We start from the raw sequence: 23,294 nt of genomic DNA on the forward strand, positions 1-23,294 counted from the left end.
AATCAATCAAAACAATGAATCAGGAATTTAAGACTTGCTAGAAATGTATACAATTGAGCACATATTTAATATATTAAATAAATAATGCTACATTTTCATATTTAAACATACATTTCAACAACATTCAAGAAAACTTGTAATGCGAAAAAGCTTGCAATTCTTAAAGTAATCCATCAACAGGAGAAGTATAGTAACAACTATTAGGTTTTTTTCTTATCCACCTGCAGTGTCTTTGCCCTTTAATACACAACACAAGCTTCTGTGGTTTTACTCTCCAAACGGCTGGAATTTACATCACGTTGCACGTTGCATTAAACCCAACGAAGAAGCTGTATTTGTTATCGTTTTTGTGAAGCGCTACGCTTCATTTTTTTTTTCTTTAAGTCTGTACCTGGTTGCTAAGTCATGCAGAGAAAACTCCCTTGAATATGAAGAAATCAGAAGCTCAGCGTTAATTATTCAGTGCGCTAAATAGGTCACTGGTTCTCATTAGAAGTTGCACGCAGATAAACTGGTACAGAACCTTAGTGAAGATGGAGAACAGGCACACAAACACAAATTCCTGCACGCGTATGGATTTGTGTCTGTTTCATAACCGCATGTGCACTTATGTAATTGCATTTAATCATTTCATTTAATAACTGAAATGTTATGTTTTGGAATTTAATAGTCAATGTTTAGAAAGATGTTGTTATGGACATTGCGCACTTTTAAGGGTTCTGATGTTTTAGATTTTGGATGGCATTAAAGATGAGAAGACTTTTTTATTTGTTAAATATAAAAGAAACTTACTGGAGTGTGAAAAGCATCTGCTTCCTCTGCTTAATAAAACGCCTCAGAAGCTGATCTTTTTAAATGTAACTGTTAAAAGCATTTAATATGATTATTTTGACAACACACTACATATATTTAAAAATTTATTTAGGTAAAAAATGTCTTTAATTATTAAGTAAGTTTATTGTCTGATTTTCTTACTTTTTAATTGTTACATAATTTAGATTATTTCCGTACAAACAACATCATTCCATGTCCTTGCTGATGTGTGCATGTGTGAAGCACATCCTACAATCCTACAAAAATTATTTGAACATTTTGGAAAATATATATTTTTTAAAATTTTGTTTATTTTTGTGTTAGCTTTGCTTTTTTTTTTTTTAATAAAAAAGTTTTTTTATCTATTAATTTTTGTCAATGTAATACAAACATGCCTCAAATAATGCCTCAAACTAATGACCAAATAAAAAATATTTAAATTTTTAAAAAATCTATTTCTTTAGAATCATGGAAAAAAAATTGCCGTGCTCAAATTACAACCTTTTAACTCATGTTTGTATTATTATTATTATTATTATTATTATTATTATTATTATTATTATTATTATTATTATTATTATTTCTATTATTATTATAAAAATATTATTATTATTATCATTATTATTATTATCAAAATTATTATTATTATTATCATCAAAATTATTATTATTATTATTATTATTATTATTACTATTATTATTATTATTACTATTATTATTATTATTACATTTTTAATTAAATGTATTATTATTATTTTTATTATTATTATTATTATTAAAATTATTGTTAGTATTAATAATTTGTGTGTGTTTATTTATGTACGTTTTGTCTATTTCTTGGTTTTCAATTGGTTATCAATTTTTTTTTGGAAAACTGTCCCATATTTGTTGTTTTAAAGAAATTAAATGATTAAAATCGGTTTCCAACATTCTTTAAAATATCTTCTTTTGTGATCAACAAAAGAAACAACATTTTCATTTAATATTTGGGTGAGCAATTTCCAGTTCTGGGTTGTAGCTGGAAAGGCATCTACTGTGTAAAACATATGCTGTAATAGTTGGCAGTTAATTCCACTGTGGCGACCTCTGGTAAAGAAGGGACTAAGCCAAAGGAAAATGAATTAATGAATGAATTTGGGTGAACTATCACTTTGAAAAAAAACATGATTTAGTAATAATAAGAAGACATGATTTTGTTTGTGTGTGTGAGAGAGAGAGTGTTTTCAGAATTTGTTGTAACACATGTGTCTGTGTTTTCCCAGATGGATACACCACAGACGACATCGAGTTTTATTGGCGAGGGGGAGATGGAGCGGTTTCAGGGGTGGAGAGGATCGAACTGCCCCAGTTCTCCATTGTGGACTATAAACTCATCTCCAAGAACGTGGTCTTCTCTACAGGTTCAGTTTAATCTCTTTCGTGTGTGTCGTACAGTTGGGACCATGAGTCAGATCTGTTCAGAAGTTATGTTTGATCTGGAGGTGGGCGACACCAGCGGAATGTTAGATCACGCTCTGAGCAGTTTTATTAAGATAAAAGTACACACTAGAGTTAACTTTGTTGCAAATTTAATGAAGAAGTTTAAAAAAGAAAGGTGTGAATTATTTTATTTGAAAACTGAAGAAGACAAACCTGAAGATACTGCATGATTATTTATGACATGAGCTACAAACAAAAGTAAAACAGATCAGTCTCACCCTGATTTCTTGGATTTTAGAGCTACTCAAATTTTTTTTTACTTAGTATTATTGTCTTGATATCCAGTCAAATATGCAAGCATACACTTTATAAATGCTGGATTATTAACACTTTCACACTGAAGTTTTAAATACTTGCGCTAACCTCCTGTGTCAGCTTTTGTGTTTCCATGGCAACACCTCAGTTTTATCACGACACACTGCAGCACTGATGATTTAAGTAAACAAATAAATATATATTTTTCCTTTTCCTGCAAATATTGACAAACGCTCTAATTATACTGAGAAATATCTGATATTTTGATGCCAGTGACATGTGGTTTGTGGCTGGTGAGGCACTGACCTACAAATATATGCACCCTATATATTTGCCAACTACCGATTGTGTTTCATAACTCATATCAACATTCTTTCTATACACATAGCAGGTACATGGGCCTATTGGGCCAAGGAAGAATGTAAAATGTATTATGATTCCACACACAGGATTCGCATACTGGTCTTATCTTTACTTTTAAATTAAGACTTGAAATGACTTGAATTACTTTGAAATGATCTATTTATCTTGTGTCAGTCCTTTGAAGCAAGCTTTTTAGCTCCAGCATTGGTCGTCAATTATATATTACTTCACGATTTGATTTAAAGTGCAATTTTGAGAATTTTTTGAGAATTTTTTGAATTTGTTTGAGATATTAACAATGCATCCATCATTTTGCAGTCAGTCAGCATAAAACATAAAATATCGGACTCCTTGAACTTTACTTGATTACTTAAAAACAGCAACCACTGAACAAGAATAAACGTGAGGGACATATAATAAAAAAATGTCAACAACGCATAAAAACATTTTAACGAAGCTTTCCATTGGTAGCATACATTAGGTGAGTAAAAGGCACGCGCTTAACCAAGTTAGCAAGGGATTGCACAATCTGACATGAGGCACAGCATGGGCTGCCTCACCTCGCTTTCATATGCTTTAAATTGAATAGGAAAGCCGCAAAATACAGTGATTTTAATCATAAAAATTATTGAAATTATTTGAATCATATAGAAATTGCATTTATAGCACAGATCAGTGGACAAATATTGATTTTATCATTAGTATACATCTCATGATGTCAGGTGAGGATGATGACAGGTGAGGCACCTGCCTCCCCTGACCGCATGTCCCTGTTTGATTCTCAAACATGCGTAAGAACTAGGGATGACCCGCTCAAGTTTTTTTTTGCCCTCAAGTCCGAGTCATTTGATTTTGAGTTTTGCCGATACCAAAACCCGATCCGATACTTCTATAATACATAAAAAAGAATAAAGAAGAGCAAAGAAACAGATCCAGGATGTTCTTCTTTTTTTTTTTTTATTCACCTTACTTTAACATTCAACAACTCTGTTTACAAGCAGAGCGCTTCTGTGAGGTATCTTGAACAATCAAGTGATAAATAACATCAATTCTTCACTTTTGGTCTGTAGTGCAACAGTAAAAATAAAAAAAATCTAATATAAAAACAGATAGCACCTCAACTTAAAATGCCCAGCAGGCAATCCCAACTTTACACATCTCAGAGTTTGCTATGGCAATGTTGTCAACATCAACTTAATAATACCTCTAGAGCGCAGACATACTTGCGCTTTCCACTTCAAGCTGATTCTGTGTTCTACTTTAGCGGCATTTAACCAGTAGCATCAGATCAACAAAGTGATGTCATACTGCACGTGCTGCACGCGTTTCTGTTTGTTAAAAGATAAAAATAAGTTAACATATATATATATATATATATATATATATATATATATATATATATATATATATATATATATATATATATATAGATACAGAACAAACCATCGTTATACAATATCTTGCCTAATTACCCTAACTTACCTAGTTAACCTAGTTAAGCCCTAAAATGTCACTTTAAGCTGTATATATACAGTATATATACAGTTGAAGTCAGAATTATTAGCCCCCCCTGTTTATTTTTTTCCCCAATTTCTGTTTAACGGAGAGAAGATTTTTTTCAACACATTTTCTAAACATAATAGTTTTAATAACTCATTTCTAATAACTGATTTATTTTATCTTTGCCATGATGACAGTAAATAATATTTTGCTAGATATTTTTCAAGACACTTCTATACAGCTTAATGTGACATTTAAAGGCTTAACTGGGTTAATTAGGTTAACTAGGCAGGTTAGGGTAATTAGGTTATTAAGTTATTGTATATTAATGGTTTGTTCTGTAGACTATCAAAAAAAATGTATTAAAGGGGCCAATAATTTTAACCCTAAAATGGCTTCTAAAAAATTACAAACTGCTTTTATTCTGGCCAAAATAAAACAAATAAGACTTTCTCCAGAAGAAAATATATTATCAGACGTACTGTAAAAATTTCCTTGCTCTGTTAAACATTGTTTAGGAAATATTTAAAAAAGAAAAAAAATTCAAAGGGGGGCTAACAATTCTGACTTCAACTGTATATGTATATATATATATATATATATATATATATATATATATATATATATATATATATATATATATATATATATATATATATATATATATATATATATATATAACATTTAGGTAACGTCAGGTTCACATTGAGTCTGCAAGAACATATATTATATTACATATAATATATCACCCATCATAGATCAAATCATTTTATAATTATTAGTGTTAGTCTGTGCTGCAGTGGACAGATCAGAGCTGCTGGATTTACAACATGCTAATTCATCAACTTCTATCAAAAATCATAAGGTTAGTGGCTGTTTAACTGGGAGAAGAACAGAGTCTGTTTATGTTAAAATATAATTATTATTGCCATCTCCATAGACATCAGAATGTATGTTACAAATCATAAATATATATTTTGCTAGCACTTATGTGTATTTGAATGTCACAGCTGATCGCATGACACATTGAGCATTCTAATTAAATCAGTGTGATCGTACACATCGAAGAGTTCATTTGTGCTATTTATGTATGTATTTTAAATGCAGGTAGCCATTGACTTTTGGTTATGAATCATTAAAGAGCTCAGTTTTAGTTAAAAAAAAAACATTCTTTAATGTTGTACCTACATATTGGATGGCCCGAGGGTGAGTCAGTTAACAGCAAATGTCATTATCAAATGTTCATCAACAAAATGCCTCTTGATTTAAGAATGTCAGGATATGGAAAACAACACCAAAAATACTTTTCAAATCTTATTTTGCAATATATCCACACATCTGTGGGCACCCAGAATGCTGATATACTGTGATAAAGCCCAGGCCTAGTATGAACCTCCTGCTGTTTATTCACCAAAACCAAAAAGCTGTGTTGCAGACGTTATTGCATGCATATATAGTTACGGTGTCCTTTTGCTAAACCTTGAAGCGATGCAAACGATGAGTAAGCATATGAGTAAGTGCACATAATTTGTGTTTTTCTCCAGTCTTATTATCATCACTGGTCTGCCTTTCAGGAACAGATAAAGTCACGCAGTCTGGCTGTCTGACTCTATACACAATCTCAGACACTGCACGCTGCACTTATTATTGCGACCTGCTCTGCCACCAAATATTTATTCGCAGAGGCCTGTGTGTTTGCTGGAGAAAGACAAATGCATTGATTGATCTAATTAAAATTTGCTGCAGTCTGCATGAAAAGCAAGACAAATGCTGATGTTAACAACTGTGCAAAGATTTAGGGTCGGTTTAATTTTGTTTTTGTAAATAAATGTTTTTTTTGAAGAATGCATTCAATTGATTAAAAGTGACAGCAGACATTTATTACCAAAGTGCTGTTCTTGTGATCTTTCTATTCATCAGTGAATGCTGATATAAAATATTTACTCTTTTTTTTTTAAAGTGAGAGTCAAAACAGCACTAAATCTGCAGATTATATTAATTTCTGAAGGATCACGTGACACTGAAAACTCATACAAAAAATCTAAAACCAAAATACATTTGAATTTTCACCGCAAACTACGTAAAAAAGTTTAACAAATATATAATATGAATTTTTTTTCTACATTTCATAACAAATAAATGCAGCCCTGTGTTAATAACACTAAACATTTCACAAACCTCAAGTTAATACTGTAGTTTGTTTTCACATGACGTCATTGATGACGCGCGAAATTCAGATAGTGTGAAGGAAGTGGTTATTCTACATAGGAATCTCTATCAGAACATCGAAATGTTTCTGTTTTATGTTGTTTATCATTGTTTAAATCTGGCGAAATAAGAAATGCCGAACAGCATTAATAGACTTCCAAACGTTTTTGCTCATAAAGGGGAGAAAGTTCAAGAAACTGGCTGAAAAACGTAAGAAAAGGTGGCCGTTTTTTCAATACATCATGTGATCAAGCTTTTTTGAACACAGTAGATCTTTTGACAGCACCAATAAAGATTATATACAGGCCTAGCTATGTGTATAAATATGTTAATGTGTTATATAAAAATCAGACACAAACACCACCACACTTATACAAAATCCAGGTGAATATAAATACCCTGCCATGTTATCGCTGCAATAAAATCTCTGTATTGTTTTGCAATAATCCTTGTCTTTACTGCCGTTTCGGCAGAATAAACAACCTGTAACGTTAACGTCTATGTTAAATTGTGAATGTTCGTTGATGGTAAGTTCATCGACAGAACAAAAAAGAAATGCAACCCTTGCGACAAAACTAGACTATTATTATTGTGGAGCACTTCTTTTCTCCTTACAAAAATAAGTAAATCAATAATGATGTAAACTATGCGTCCACGCTTTTGTATGCTTTCATCTGTTATTTCATGATGTCTAGAAGATATCCGCATGGGGGCAAAACTATAGTAATTTGTAATAAACGTGTTGAACCACATAGTGAAGTGTATAATGTGTACAACTCTTAGTTAATAAATGCTACAGAATACTGTAGCGTAGTAAACTGATGATCTGTAATAAATACTGTAACATTAGCCTAAACTGTGGTGCATTTGTGTATAATTCTAGCGTAGAAAACTGAAACCTATTGAATACTTTATTTATTACTACAGTTGTGTTGTACCACAGCAACGATATAATTACTACGACAGTTTAATTCAAGCAATTATCTATAGTATGCTTCCAAACACTATAGTATTACTATAGTATTTTTCATGTAACGTAATTATACAGTATGTACCGCTTCGATTACAGGCAAATATATTTTAGTTCAGTAGAAAACTCGGCCCTCCTCATGATATAAGGATCATGCCCAACATATGTTTTTATTTTCTATTTATATCTCCTTTGAAAAATTTCCCATTCAGTCTCCCATTCAGTTTTTGACTTCCTGCCTTTCATCTGAATTTCACACGTCACCAAAACCATGTGATGCAAAACGTCACATATTTACGTCCCTGACTCACAGCAGCTGTCAGATGCAGGCTGGGTGTACGATCTCTATGATCCTTGTTGCCAGATATAGTCGATATAAGCATTGCTTCGTTAAACTTGTTGTTATACAAATAATTACAGCATTAATAAAGTAATCTAGGTGTAAATAAAGTGGGAAGATAAAGTTTTGGGTTATCAATTCTGTATACTACTTCTAAAATTTAATAAAATATATAAACGTATGTCGTAAATTTTTCAGGGGAATGCTTTTGTTTGTTGGAATATCTAGCAAAAATGCATTGCCAGCACTTAAACTGATATGCGACAATCTAAAATGACACACACAGTGGCGTGGATACTTTATTGCAGATGAGGCTACATTTCATAAAACAAACATTTCATAAGTTTAGTAGTTGGCTGACCATTTACAGTGGAATTTGCCATTCATACTTTTCAATTAAGACTGTTACAGCAAAAAAAGAGATGTATTGCTGCATTAAAACAAGATTATAATGTTGAACATGTTTTATTTTTAGCCATAATAAAGCAGAATTTTAAAGGGCTGATATATTTTTAAGGCTTGGTTGTGTTTATAAGATGTAAAGCAATGTGTGCTTATGCTTCATTTGTAGAAAATCATGCTATTTTTTCACAAATCCTACTTTAATTAAATACAGCTACTCTGCTAACATGAAAACAACTGTCATATTTCCTAAAAGGCCGCCCTCTAGAGGCTCTGATTGGTCAGCTAACATAATGTGCTGTGATTCGCAGATTGGCTCCACGTCACCAGGAAAAGCGTCACACTGTGCCTCTGCTGTGAAAAATACTGTCAGTCAGAGTAACTGCTAGCCATATCAGTTTAAGCCTGAATCAGACAGAAAATGAAAAGGACACAGCTAAACCTCATGCCTGCTCTCTAAAATAATATATTACAAGTGTCTTTTACATATCTTTGGAATGAGCATGTGTAAGTAATATAAAACATTCACATATCTATTGCAAGTTCATTATTTGAGATGTAGAAAGCACAGAAAGCATCCGCATAGAGAGACACTGCTTCGCTGGTGAAAATTGTGGGTGTTTACAGTTTGATGGATAAATATGAATTTGTAGCTGAATTTTTAGCGGTCTCAAACAACATTTTCCATTGTTTACATCCTTGTTTAAGTTCTTGCTACAGCATACAGTTAACGCTAGAAACTGTGCATGTGATAGATCAATTTTAACAAATAAAAACACTTACAGGTTGTGGTTTACGATCCACAGCTTCGTCTATTATGGTTGGAGCTGCTCCTTCTTTGAGGAGTTTTTAGCCGAATCCAGCACTAAACTGGGAGAGATTTTGGAAGCTCTCCATTGTTAAATGCTAGCTATATATTTTTTATAATTCTGTGGAACATAATTAAAATGATACTGTAAGCACTTCTTTCTTTGTGTTGTGTCTTTTAGAAGCCCAAATACAGAAAGAGAAGATGCTCTGTGGAAATAGCAGCGTTTGGACATTTGCGTTGGCATTTTAGCTTTCTCTGCTATAACATTACAGCACCCCTTCGCTGCATGGTGTATGGATAGTAAATGCACGTAACCTGAAGCGTTTGTGATCTCACTAACTTGGATGTATTTTTTGTTGTCCCCAAATTTTGTTCGCTGTAGGCTTTGCTAAGCTAACTCTGTAAAAGCCAATGTCTCTCTTTGCATTGAACTTTAAGCGTATTACATTTAGAGGTGTTGTTTATGTTCAAACATCTACATTACACTTAACCTAAAGTTTAAAATATGATATCGTAGTGGACCACTCCTTTAACAACCCAAAGCCTCCCTATATTTCTAGCTCTGGCTACAGCCTTGTGTACGAGTAATGCACAATTTTTTCTATGTAGCATGAAACTGTCTTTCTCTGTTTTTCTTTGGACCAGGTTCATATCCACGTCTGTCTCTGAGTTTCAAACTCAAGAGGAACATTGGTTACTTCATCCTACAGACCTACATGCCCTCAATCCTGATCACCATCCTGTCCTGGGTATCCTTCTGGATCAACTACGATGCTTCAGCTGCCCGTGTGGCTTTAGGTGGGACATCTGATTAAGCTGATGTCTGTTGACTAACCCTCTATGCATGAGCTGAGATGTTTGCTGCAATTATGGTGACCACTCTGGACTGTTTCTTTATGCTGTATACTCTGGGATCAGCTATGGGGGTTCTTTGGATTTCTGGTACTCGCTTTACAGGCTGTTTTCTGTTTGCCTCTCACTGCAGTCGAGTAATACATCAGTGACAGATTTTTGCCAAAACATGTTTCTGTATCAACATCACTGTTGGGCATGAAACAACATTCATATTCACCACTAGAATGTGAGCAAAGACTAGAAAGTTGGTATTAAAATATTTTGCAAGTGCGTAAATATAAACACACTGAGGCTTTATAAGCAAGATGTTTGGTCACACTTGATTTTGATGGTCCATTCATTTTGATATACGTTTATGGAGATCGCGAGTTATGTAGCCAGAAGTATGTATGGCTGCATTTCACCTTTAAAATGAACGCTATGGAGCATGTTTTTCTGGGTTTTTCTTTTTCTGAATTGCTTATTAAAACTGTCGGTTGGGTTTAGGGAATAGGGTGGGCGGGTCAGTCTGTGATTTTGAAAACACTATTGGTTGGGTTTAGGGAAGGAGGAGGGTGGGTCAGCCGATTAATCAGTCAGTCAGTCGACAGCGGGCTCTGATAATTTTTTTGCTAGAGCAGGCACGAATGGCACTTGCGAGAGAATTGAATGAGTCTGGGTTGGAAAATATCCAGAGTTTGTGTTAAACAAAGACCTTATTTCAGGTATTTTACAAGAAACCCATTAAAAAATTTATATTGATTTTAGGATAATGGAACTCTATTTAGGACCCAGCCTCTCAGCACTCTATTAACAAATAAGATTTTAGGTTCCATTTGTAGTCTCACATGGGATAGTCCTACTCTGATTTCCTATCATAGAGGTGTTAAATTGCTTGACGACTGGAAGATTATGTACAGGGAGAGACGAAATCAGAACTACAGCAGGTGTTCAGAGTATCCTGCCAACTGAACTGCAGAGAACAAGCTATGGTACGCTTTCACTTTGCAGGTGTAAGATTTTCAACAGATTTTTAAACACCTATCATTGCAAATGCTTGCTGAATGGGAGATTTCACATGTGGCTGGAGATTTGACTTATGATTCATTGAATGTGCTGAAATGTGGTTATACTGCACATCTCCCCGGGTGTCAAGTGAGAATCTAAGTGACATCATTCAAGTTGGAAATCCAGTAGTCTCGCTTAGCCAAGCCTTAGAAGCTATACTGCAGTCTGATTTAGTAGGAAGAGATCATCTGGGTGACCAATAACAGTTTATTTGTTCAATGTCGAGGTTAAATGTTGCTACAACACCACTGTACTACAATATGTCAGAAAGGCATTGAAGATAATGCAAATAATAACACAACAATCTGGATTAAAACCCATATGCATCTATGTAAGGTTTGTTCTCCATTTTAGACCAAAACTAAGAATTGTTTTACTGCTGTCAACAGAAATCAGACACATCTGATACACATCTGTTTGGACACATCTGTCAACTTTTTCATGCCCACAAGTAATTTAAGTGATTCAATTACACAGCCTTTGTAAGCACAGCTTTATTTCCTGGTAGACTTCCACATCAGACTTCTAGAAATCCAATAAAAGTTTAGACTTTCACTGTAGTTGCACAGTATTATTTTGTTCTGAAATATGCTGATCCAAAAACATGTCTTGGGAAAATCAGAATGACCTTATTACATTTTTTCCCAAAGAGGAGAATTGTTCAGAGGTTGCTCTTTCATTGCTCAAGAGAGCTACCGGGGTCCTTTGCTGTGTCAAAGTGAATTGTGTTTCTCCTAATATTTGTTGCAAGAGAAATGTTCGAATGCATGCTATTTTTGGGACATCTGAGGCGTTATCCATTCTAAATCTCTAGAGGAGACGCATGCTTTGTTTCCACCTGGTATTCACATGCATTTGCAGTAATCACAAGTACAGTAGTCAGCCAAGATGAAAATTTCCACCTGGTGCTGACCTGCATTTAAATACATGTCTTGTGACCACTTGTGTTAGTTGAAAAACATAGACGGCATGTCTCCACTTTGTTTAACTCTAGAAAAATGAAGCTAAATTGATTTGGAGGACAAGTCTGCACTGTAGTGGTCATTATTGAGGGGCACAGTATAAAAATAATGCACACATTCTTGCAAACTCAACCACAGAGTAGTGACAAATCATACTTAAGTAAAAGTACCATAACTTGCCTAAAAATGTAGTGGAATTAGAGTAAAAGTACCTGTTGTAAAATTACTCATAGTATGAGTAAAAAGTAGACCTTTCAAAAGTACTCAATAGTAGTGAGTATTACGCTGTGAAAAGCTGATGCATTTACATGAAATTTGTGGATGTGTGTAAGCGTAACATTCTGTAGTGCATTTAGGCACACAACGTCATAAGACAATAATATTAGGTTACAGTTAAGTCGTGACGTCAGGTGACCAAAATTCAATGTCTAGCCAGTATTTAAAGGCAACATTATTTTGATGTCCAATAATGACGTCAAATGACGTTGATATTCCAATTGATAAAATCCAAAGTCGATCCAACATCTTAAACCAACGTCATATTGACATCAAATATTGACATTTATTTGGCAACCAAAATGCAACGTCTGATAGATGTCATAGTGGTAATGTCCTCACAACATCAAGCTGTAACATCATTAGACGTTGATATTTGGTTGATTTCAGGTTGGACATTGGACATTGATGTTGGCTTGATGTTGGGTTCTGATGTCAATCCAGTTTTCATTTGCAAACAAAATGTAACGCCCCCACGACGCTGGCGTACAATGTCAATTTGATGCCATGTTGACGTCTTGTGTCTGCTGGGTGTTTTAGGCCATTTCAGTTAGCATACAGTAAACGTCTGTCATCTTCTCATCAGAGACATGCGTGAAAACATTCTCTGGGTCAATGCATGTAAATGTTTTGGACATCTTCTTAGACACTTAATGCTTTCAAACAGTTTGCTGCGATTATAAATCGCCCATGTCTTGAGGTAGTTCATCATGATTTACCTTCTATGTGTGAATTGATTGGACAGGAATCACAGGACTGATTTTTTTAATCCCCATAGACAAGAAAAAATAAAGTAGTGACTGCAGGTTGAAAGAAAGTAATAGAGTAAAAGTACCGATACAGCACTAAAAATGTACTCAAGGGAGAATAAAAGTACAGTTTTTAAAACTACTTGTAAATTACAATTCCTAAGAAAAACTACTCAATTACAGTAATTTGAGGATTTGTAATTAGTTACTTTACACCACTGAAAATGACTGAGCTAATAACTCAGCTAATGACACTTAATGACAGTTGTCATAACTATGCAAATCTCCTTCAAATTAACGTCACGTGTCATTTTATGGTTATAAAAGTGTTAGAACAGTCTTATGAATACCCCTTCAAGTGAATACCTCCAAATAAACAAGCTGAAAAAATGTAAACTTCATGTATAATTGTATTAACTTTGTTTGCTTGTCATTCATTTGAAATAAGAACATCTTAACACCAGGTGTATACAGGGCCTTTGTTCTGTTCAGCAGAAAATCTCCATTCACTTCCAATTTTCTCTCTGATTGATATCTTGGAGAAACTAGTGAGCTATTGCGGCTGTGCTATCTATTGGGCAGCACCGTCCTGTGCTCCAAAAGAGGAAGCTCAGATTGCAAATAAAATTGTATGATGCTTGGACTCGAGTGGGTCTTAAATCTGCCTCACTCCAACGAAGATGCGGTGCTGCCAGCTCTCGCCTCCCTCCTGCTCCCGACTCTATTAGGAGTGCTGTGTAGCCTCTGCTGATCTGCGCTGATGTATTACTGCTGATTAAGCTGACAAACTTTCCTCCGGTCGGTCTTTACTGACGTGTTTTATGTCCAGGGCCATGTTCCTGCCATTATGACAAAATGGCTTCTTGTGACGCTGATACTTCAGGGGGGGAGACGGGGAAAATAGATCACTGATGATAGGGAGGCCGGGCCTTTTGTGTTTGGGTGAACTTGTCAGAATTAATCTGTCTGCAGTGAGGGGCATGTGACAAGGAAACACATGTCTCAACCTTGCTGTATTGTTTAAGCCGAAATACAGCAGCTCTATTACAGACTTGACATCTCTTTGGGTCTGTGTGGCTTCAGAATGAATGGCTTGAGCTTTCTAGACAGTTGGCTAAAGCTTGATATGTGTGAAATGTTGATGATGATGAACAAATTAAATGTTTGGGAGTGTGGGGGAAATGCTGATGGATTGTTCGTTGACTGATTTGACAGATGGTTTGAGGTGATCTTTGAGGCAAATATCCATCTTGCAACTATAGATTATGACATTTGTTTAGGAAAGTGACAGCGGTGCTTGCCTGTGCAAAAGCAACCCAGGCTCATTTTGAAAACGTACCAATATATACATTTCTGGAGAGCGCCAAATACATCCCAGGACCTATGTTTTTTGCAGTTTTTAATTTCGCGAATCCGCCATAGGCAGTTGAGTATGCTTATTCAGATCTCAGATGTCTCTCTCAAGTGCCATTCGCACCTGCTGTTCTAGTGTAAATCCACCAGAGGCGGCTATCGACTGACTGACTGAATGACTGACTGACTGACTGACTGACTGACTGACTGACTGACCCACTCTCCTCCTTTCCTAAACCCAACCAATAGTGTTTTTAAAAGCAACCCTTGCCTTGTTTTGACCACGTTTTCAGATTTTACCACATTCTCACCATGTGATTTACTTGTTTATTTTATATTTTGGCTTCTGTTTTTGTCTTAAGCTGCCTTTCCACTGCACACAACAAACGACAGACCGAAAGTCCTTCATTTCCAATGGAGAGTAGTCCGGGAGCTGCGTGGAGTTCCGATCATCTTCGTGTGCATAAAATTCGTGACTAGACTGTATGCAACCAGCCGACCGGATGTGATGTATTCCAGTGTATTCCAACCAAGTTCGTGTGCGCGAGATGAGAAATAGTAGTATTTTTCATTATTTTTTTAATCAGAAAAAAATCATTAAAAAAACATTTCTATTCATAAATGAGTAATAATATATAAAAATAAAAATAAATTTATGTTGACTCCCCATTCCCTCCACGGTTTATATTTTTATGAGTTTCTAGTATTCATTCATTCATTCATTCAACCATGGTGAATGAACAGAGAAAGCTCTTTTTGCTGGCCTTTATTTCGGACACCGCGAGAATCAGCTTCTCTCCCATGGTGCATGACAAAACTGAAAATTCTGTGCGACTGCCACAAGGGGGCGTATTTTCACAGTCATGTCCGTATGTCATGTGCAGTGGAAAGGCAGCTTTACCCACTTTCTGGAACCGTTCCTCGTCGGACTCGAACCCTGTCGTCGTGGTCAACTCCTCTCTGTGCCTCAAGTCCGGCGACATACATAGCAAGCTACTGGTCAAACTGGTAGAAGCAGGAAACCGTCCATATGGAGGTAAACAGTCAGTTGGTAAGAGTAAAAAGGAATGGCATCATACTGCCCTTTAGCGTTCGTATTTAAGACAAAATGCAGCCATATGTACTTCTGGCTACATAATTCGTGATCTCCAGAAATGTAAATGGGGACGTTTTCAGAATGAGTCTACATTGCACAAAAGGTATCTTTTATGGAAAGGTTTTTTTTTAGTATTGTTAGGCTGTTCTGAGTGGCCACTATCATTTGAATGGAATTGTATGGTTCAGGTCCCTCATTCAACGTAAGTCTTTGGGTTTGTTTGTGTTTGTTTTGCCATCTCCCACATAGAAATCTGATGCAAATTACATATATGTGATACAAGTTCATAATTGGATTGTACGTGTATAAAATATATGTAATAAATGCAACATATAATTTCATATATTGCAAAAAAATGACACTTTCATAGATGTGTCCTATATTTGTTTCATGCATTTTTTATTAGAACTATTGGGGGGCTGTGCCAGGGCTGAGCAAGTTTCTGAATAATCAAGCTCCCTCCCCTTCATTATATATGTAAAATCTTGTTATTTGCATATATTTCCATGTATCAGTTTCTATATGGGCTACCAGGTAATATCATAAGTCTTATTGTCTACTAACAGTCTCGACTGTCTGGTTTCCATAACAGATTTGCTCAAAACATTTACTTTTACAGAGCACCTTGTTTCCATTGCAGCCTTGCTAAATATTCCTTGTTTGAATTGTCTGAAAAATGACCCCATGTGTGGGTAAAAATGTTTTTGTTGTTGTTTTTGTGTGTGTTTTTGCTAAATCAATGTTTTTCCATTAGGCATATTTTCTATTGAAATTTGTACAATTTGAATGTTAATGGAAATGCAGCCACTGGTGTGCCAAAAAAAACGAGACTAGTTGCTTGCCAAAAATCACACAAACCCCTAAACCCAACTATTAATATTGTCATATAACATGCTATATGAGTGCAACCAGAAATTGTACTCTGCTGAAATCCATAACCCCAAGTATGATATGAATAGCACATCTCTTCCTAGGTATATCTTAATGGCTGTCTCTGGCAGCTCTCGCAGCACATCTTTTCTATTTGCATTTGCATTAGCACATTGTGTTCAAGTTTATTGTTGTCGAAAGTTTTCATAATGGTTTCAAGTTTGAAGATGACACATGAATAACCTCGGTAATTGCTTAGTTGGCAGCTTCTTCTCAGTACTTGCCGGATAATTACGTCTCAGTCCTCTTGTTACATAAAGCTGCAATTGACTTGAGCTGCACAATACTGTACTTAATTATCCTTGAACACTTTCTCTGAACTCCAGGTATCACCACCGTGCTGACCATGACCACCATTAATACTCACTTGAGAGAGACCCTTCCCAAGATTCCCTATGTGAAAGCCATAGACATGTACCTGATGGGCTGCTTTGTCTTTGTGTTCCTGGCGCTGCTGGAGTATGCCTTCGTCAATTATATCTTCTTCGGGAGAGGCCCTCAGCGGCAGAAGAAGGCGGCGGAAAAAGCCGCCACGGCCAACAATGAGAAACTCAGGCCCGACCCCAACAAGGTACTGCCGCGCTGGACCCACACACACACACGCCGCGCATCATTAGGGTTTGTTGACAAAGGCCTCTGGTCAGTAGGTGGTCAGTTCTCTGAGGTAATGTGTTGTGACTTCTATCAGTGTCCTTTCAGGGTCAGTGGGCTTTGGAGATTGTTAAAACACCGGATGTATAGCTGTGTTCTTTCCACTGGCGTAAGCTTGTTCACCAACCACAACTTAATGGGCTTTTACCCCTCAGAAACATGCGCTGAAATATCCGGGAGATCGGCGCAGACTTTTGTTAGCTGTAAACAACAGACTAGCTCACTCATCCCGGGCCAGGCTGTGTCCGAGCTCGTGGCTGGCAGAGCCTTTAGGGCTTTCCTTCTAATCTCATTCAAAAGAGTTGTGTCTCTCCCTGAGTGCGGCCGACCTCTGTAACAGTGCTGATTTTGTATGCTTGCAGTGGTTGGTGGGAAGTGTAGTTCAGAGAGACGATGCTCTCTATGCCAGAATGAAACAGAGGGAAATTGACGGGTATGACTCGATGTGGGATCCGATCTTTGCGGAGGATGCAGCATTAGGACTAGGCGATCAAAGACTTAAGGTACTGAATATTTGACCTGAAGTCAAACAAAAACAAATGCAATGGCTCTGCATCGATAACCAACCAGAAGTGAACACACCCAAGCTCTTTCTGTTTGATTATTGTTTCTTTGGATGACTTTTTTTCTTGTTCCTTTAGAGTAATGATGGTAGCCATCATCATTTCCACCATTACGTTGTCCTGCCCTTTTTCAGTTACCGTTTGCACCCGAGCCTTTTCCCAGACGCCCATTTCTGTTTGATCGCCATGCATAGCAGTGTATGCTTATTAGTCAAAAAGCACATTTACACCAAGGATGATAACTTGGACTGTAAAGTTAATAATATTATAAGTCCACACCATGACTGTATGGCTAGGTCTCCACAAAAGCAGTTTTCTCTCAAGGTTAGCATTTTTAACTGTGAAGAGGTGATGATATAAATGATTTATGACTCTATAACTTACAGTATGGTTACTTAAATAGTGAGTAGGGCTAAAAACATTGTGCCTTTCCAACAATGTAATCATTCGGGATTTGTGCTCCATTACCCTACTGAAAAAAAACTGCTTAAACCAGCCTAGGCTGGTTGAGTGATTTTAGCTGGTCAACCAGGCTGGTTTTAGAGGGGTTTTGGCAACTTCCAGGCTGGTTTCCAGCCATTTCCAGCCTGGTCTTAGCTGGTCAGGCTGGGAGATGACCAGCTAAAACCAGCTTGACAAGCCTAGCCAGGCTGGTCAAGCTGGTTTTAGCTGGTCATTTTCCAGCTTGACCAGCTATCACCAGGCTGGAAATGGCTGGAAACCAGCCTGGAAGTGGCCAAAACCCCTCTAAAACCAGGCTGGTGAACCAGCTAAAACCAGCCAATCAGTGTAGGCTGGTTTAAGCAGTTTTTTTCAGTAGGGTAATGAAGAATTGCATTATGTAGCATAACAATCATGGGTTTTATGTCAATGCTTAATGATAATATCACAGAATTGGAACTATTAATGGAATCACAAGCAACATGGAAGTATTAATTAACATTTGTTTTTCAGTGTAATAATAAACTGAATATTGACGTGGATACCAAAATAACTGTTATCGTTCCTGGTGTGAATACATTGTAATACATCTTTATTTGACAATTTGTTCTGTCATTATTATACCCTAATAATAAACATAGCATACCACATTGGTTTGGATGCAAATATAGTTATCATTTTAAATCTATCGTTATCAGTCTAAGTGTGAACAAGCCACAATTGCCTGTAAATTATTGTGATTTTGGGGTAAATTTTCCTAAACAAGTTAATAGCTAAGCACTATCTACAATATCCAAGTGGTTGTAAGTCAATAAAATGCTAATATATGTGTACAATATAATGAATTTCTTTTTAAAGAAAAAGTTACATTAATTTGTTAAAATTAAGTGTAATCATTGCTTTGCTTCATTAGCATTAGCAATTAGCCAGTCACATTAGCAATGTTTACATCTCAAAGACAGCTTTTGCAGGATAATTCTGATGATTAGCGAGCAGTTTAAGAATTAATAATGATTCAAATCAACATTTCAAACAAACGTAATGATAAAAATGTGCTTTGTCAGGGAAATCGTGGAAAACGAAAGCAGCTAAATGCTTTCCTTCCCGCCCCACAGCCTTTCCTTACCTCCATCTCTGTAGCCTGATTCCTCACTGTGGATCTAGACTTTTGCCTTCATGTTTTTGCCTCTTTTATTTGCATTTATTTGGCTGATTTATATGCAGACAGAATTTTAACCATGCCATGGTTGAAATTCGGAAATAATTATGGATATTATTGCCTGAAAAGCTTTACTCCACAGCTTATTATGAGTGCAATGTAACTTTCACTGATGATTCATTTACTCTCGTGTTTTTGCCAGCTATGGCTGCACAGCATCCATCATAGTTTTAAAGGGACAGTCCACTTCTTTTCAACATCTAGTTCATGAAATCCATTGTTGTACATCATTTTCAACTTATTTATAAAAAACAGCATTAGACTGCGGTCTGTGTTTAAAAGATAAAACACATTCAGTAAGTAAACCTGGCTTAAGAATGCTTTATCCACAGATCTCAGAAAAATGCTGGTTTTGCAATTATTCTGTAGGGCTCCTTAGCATGACTTCAGTAGCGTACCATTTATTAAGTGATTCATATTAAGACCTAATCCTATGATGTTACATTTATCTCCAGATGACTCCCGATGATATCCGGCTGACCACAGTTGAGATGAAGAACGAAATGGGGCCGTCCGATCTCTCCAGGGGTCTGGGTGACCCGCGAAGCACCATGCTAGCTTACGACAGCTCCACCCTGCAGTACCGCCGGGCGGCCATGGCTCGGCAAAACTACGGGCATAGCGCCCTGGAGCGCCACGCTACCCAGAAGAAAAGCAGGCTCAGGAGACGGGCTTCCCAGCTCAAGGTCAACATCCCAGACCTGTCCGATGTCAACTCCATTGACAAGTGGTCAAGAATGATCTTCCCGACTTTGTTTTCTTTCTTCAACATAGTTTACTGGCTTTATTACGTTCATTAAAAGGATCCGGAAAGTGGAAATGGACCAGAAAAAAAACAAAGACGAGTTAAAAATAAAAAATAAAAGAGAAAAACGTGAAAACTACACCTTTTGCTGATTTATTTCAAATATATAGTGGAAAGACTGAGGAAGATTTAAAAAAAAAATCAGGACGGACTCAATTTTTTTTGGACATAAACGTTGAGGAAACACGTCGGCGGCTGAACTGGAGAAATAATAATAATAAAAAAAATCACGAAGTACAGGGCTTGTTCCAGAGTTTCAGTATACCACTTATATTTGTCATATGTAGATTAATATGTGGATCAAATATTTATGCTTGTCTTTACATATATTTTAAGATTTTTTGGTTTTTCGGTTAGTATATGTTTACTTCGTAGCCAACTGCATCCAAGAAAGCTTTACAAAAGGCGCCAAGAGGAGTCAGTCTTGAAAGTCTATTTTCCTATAGTTAAGCTGTATATCAGATATCTTTTAAAAGCATGCTTTGGTTTGTTTTCTTTATCTCTTGCAGAGAGCTGGAGCACAATGCATTTTCCTTTGACACTTTAAAGGTTCTTCTGTTCTTTAAAATGAGTTTGCAGGATGCAATGCAAAGACGCTGTCAGGAAGCCATACAGGGTATTTTCACAACAGGTCCTTTTACTATTGTTTATTTTTTCTTCTCTTCTTTGTTTGATGTTGGGCCAACAAGGAAACTCAGCCCTATTAAAATGAGGATTTTATCTGATGCTGGGGAGGATTGTGAACAGGATGGGCCATGATGAAGGACATATCTGTGGAAAGGATGAACTGACATGGACCATTACCCTGGTGGTTGGACTCACTGTCCTCTCCGGCTGTGTCAACAATACCTAGGCCGTGTAAATGCTAAACAGTCCTCATCTCTACACTGTATAAACTTTGTGTGGTGAGCCGCTAGGGGGGAAACGGCTATTTGACATCTCTCAACATGTACCAGGCGAGTTTACCTCAAAGAGGAAAGACGCAATATATCTGTAAACCATTAACACTATCGATAGATATAAGTTGAAAACTAGTAGCTGATATTACATCATGGTAAAAAAAAGAAGAAGAAGAAGAAGAAACTTTCTGATTCAATAGTTATAATATCAGATGTTAATGTTATGGTTCATTATTTAAACGTATTTTTTGGTGTATTAGATTTCTTAATGTTGAAGACTTTGGTTGAAGAAAAAAAACTTGCTTCTTAAAAATCGGGTAAAGGATCTGAATCTTTTTCAAAGGCCTCAAAGTGCACCAGTCGAATTCAAGCAAGAAAAGCGATCATTGCTACTCTGAAAATTTATGGTAACTATCACTTCAGTTCACTAACAATACGTGAAGGATCTGGATCATACAATCAAGGCATCTGTCAGGCAATTTTGTACAAAATCCTGTAAATTATAATGATATTTCATAATGACCTGTAAATATATATATTGTGTAATGATTGTCAACAATAATGAAAATGTATCTAAATTAAATTATTAAAGCTTAATGAAGCTTATATCTCTTACACCATTATGTTGCAGAACTTTCTTTGCAGTTTTACAGCTAGATTGGAATTTACTACCAGCTAGATCCCTATTACGGCACACTGTTTACAGTGGAGATCAAAATTAGAGATTATTTGGTCACACTTTATTTTGATGGTCCGTTTGTTAAATTTAAGTTACACTGTATCTACATTCCAACTAATTCTCATTGATTATAAGTAGACTGTTAGGTTAGGGTTAGTGTAAGTTGACATGTACTTCCAAAGTGGTTTATAGTCAGTTAAATGTCTGTTGAAGGAGCAGTATCAGCAGATATTAAGCAGACAGTCGACTAATACTCAAATGGACCATCAAAATAAAGTGTTACAGATTTTTTTATCCTTAATCAAATTTAGCTGTCTATACCAGATGTGTTTTAAGAAATAACCAAGATACTTAAACAAAAAAAAAAACTGTTTAACGGTTATTAAAATTGGAGAACTATACATTGAACTATGATGACAGAAATTTCTGGAGGTTACAGCAGTCAAAAAATATGTCAAAGTATAGTGGCCCTTGCTTTGAATGACTCCAGCACATCTGCAGCCACAGGATATCACTGGTCTCTCATGGACATCATTTGATCAGCTCCAGTCTCTTCCAATTCACTGAATTTAGTGGGTTTCATAACTTTGTCATCATTACTTGGACTATTTTGTTAGGTTTTCTTACACACTTTGGCTTCAGTCTTTCCTCAGGTTGCTGATGACCAACATTATTTCCTATTGGACCAAGATAATTTAAGTGTGCTTTCATCACTAAAGCGAACTTTGGATCAGTTGTCTGTTCACACAACATGCTCCTCAGAAAAGATTAGTCTAGACTCTTTTTTTATCTGCTGTTGATGAGAGTTTTGGTCACAGCAGCATTATTATTTTAAACATTGAGACACTGAGTGAGTGGGGAAGGGGTAGCAACATGGCAGTGAAGTTTCACCATTCACACTCCTGCAGCATTCATCAATTTCACACTCAAACTGATTAAAAAATAGGTAGAAAAAACTTGGAAATCCTAAAAATATCAATGCTACGTCTGATATTTACTAAGCTTATTTACACAAAACCAAAGAATCAGCGCAAATATTGCTAAACCATTATGAGTGCAATCATATTTATGAGAGAAGACCTCTTAAGCAAATTTAATCCTCTCAGACATACAGGGTGTAAAACAAGAAGTCAAAGAATGAATTTTTTTAGACTGTCCACAGTAAAACAACGTATCACAGAAAATCAATTGACTAGTGCAAACATCAAGATTGTTGAGATCCTTATCCTGAGCTGAACTGTGCTGAAGCGTCTGCATTATCTTGTTCTCTTGGTCATTTGTCTTTGGTTGACGACCAGCCATTTTGAGGGACTTGAAAGAGTTTATGACATTATACATGTGAAATATTTTTTATTAAATCACAAATCTGGATTGACCAGTTTTGCATGCTGTGCTTGAAATGGTTATTTCTTTGCCATTTATGTGACTACATCAACACAATCTCATGACAATTCGTAACTTTTTGATTAGTGGCTAATTCGTATGAATTCGTATGATCTAATTCGTACAATTTCGTACGATATGCTCATCCCCAATGACGGGTGGGTTTAGGGGTGGGGTTAGGTGCCACGCCTCCTTTTTAAAATCGTACAATTTCGTACGACTGAACTCGTACAAATTCGTACGAAT

At 36.0% G+C, this 23,294-nt stretch overlaps 1 protein-coding gene across 2 annotated transcripts in view; it reads left to right on the forward strand.

Annotated features, from left to right (window-relative positions):
• gabrb2a (gamma-aminobutyric acid type A receptor subunit beta2a) overlaps nucleotides 1-21,737 on the forward strand; it is a 92,869-nt gene extending 71,132 nt beyond the window's left edge. The window contains exons 6-10 of one of the 2 annotated variants that reach the window (XM_056472495.1): nucleotides 2,075-2,212; nucleotides 9,786-9,938; nucleotides 16,735-16,979; nucleotides 17,422-17,562; nucleotides 19,738-21,736. In XM_056472495.1, the coding sequence (XP_056328470.1) occupies nucleotides 2,075-2,212; nucleotides 9,786-9,938; nucleotides 16,735-16,979; nucleotides 17,422-17,562; nucleotides 19,738-20,082 (1,022 nt within the window). In that variant the 3' untranslated portion in view covers nucleotides 20,083-21,736. Of the gene's footprint in view, nucleotides 1-2,074; nucleotides 2,213-9,785; nucleotides 9,939-16,734; nucleotides 16,980-17,421; nucleotides 17,563-19,737 lie in introns of both variants that reach the window. The other variant, XM_056472496.1, reaches the window with a different exon arrangement.
• The last annotated feature ends 1,557 nt before the right edge of the window (nucleotides 21,738-23,294 follow it).

Source organism: Danio aesculapii, chromosome 14, assembly GCF_903798145.1.
Source record: "Danio aesculapii chromosome 14, fDanAes4.1, whole genome shotgun sequence".
In the NCBI taxonomy this organism is placed as follows: Eukaryota; Metazoa; Chordata; class Actinopteri; order Cypriniformes; family Danionidae; genus Danio; species Danio aesculapii.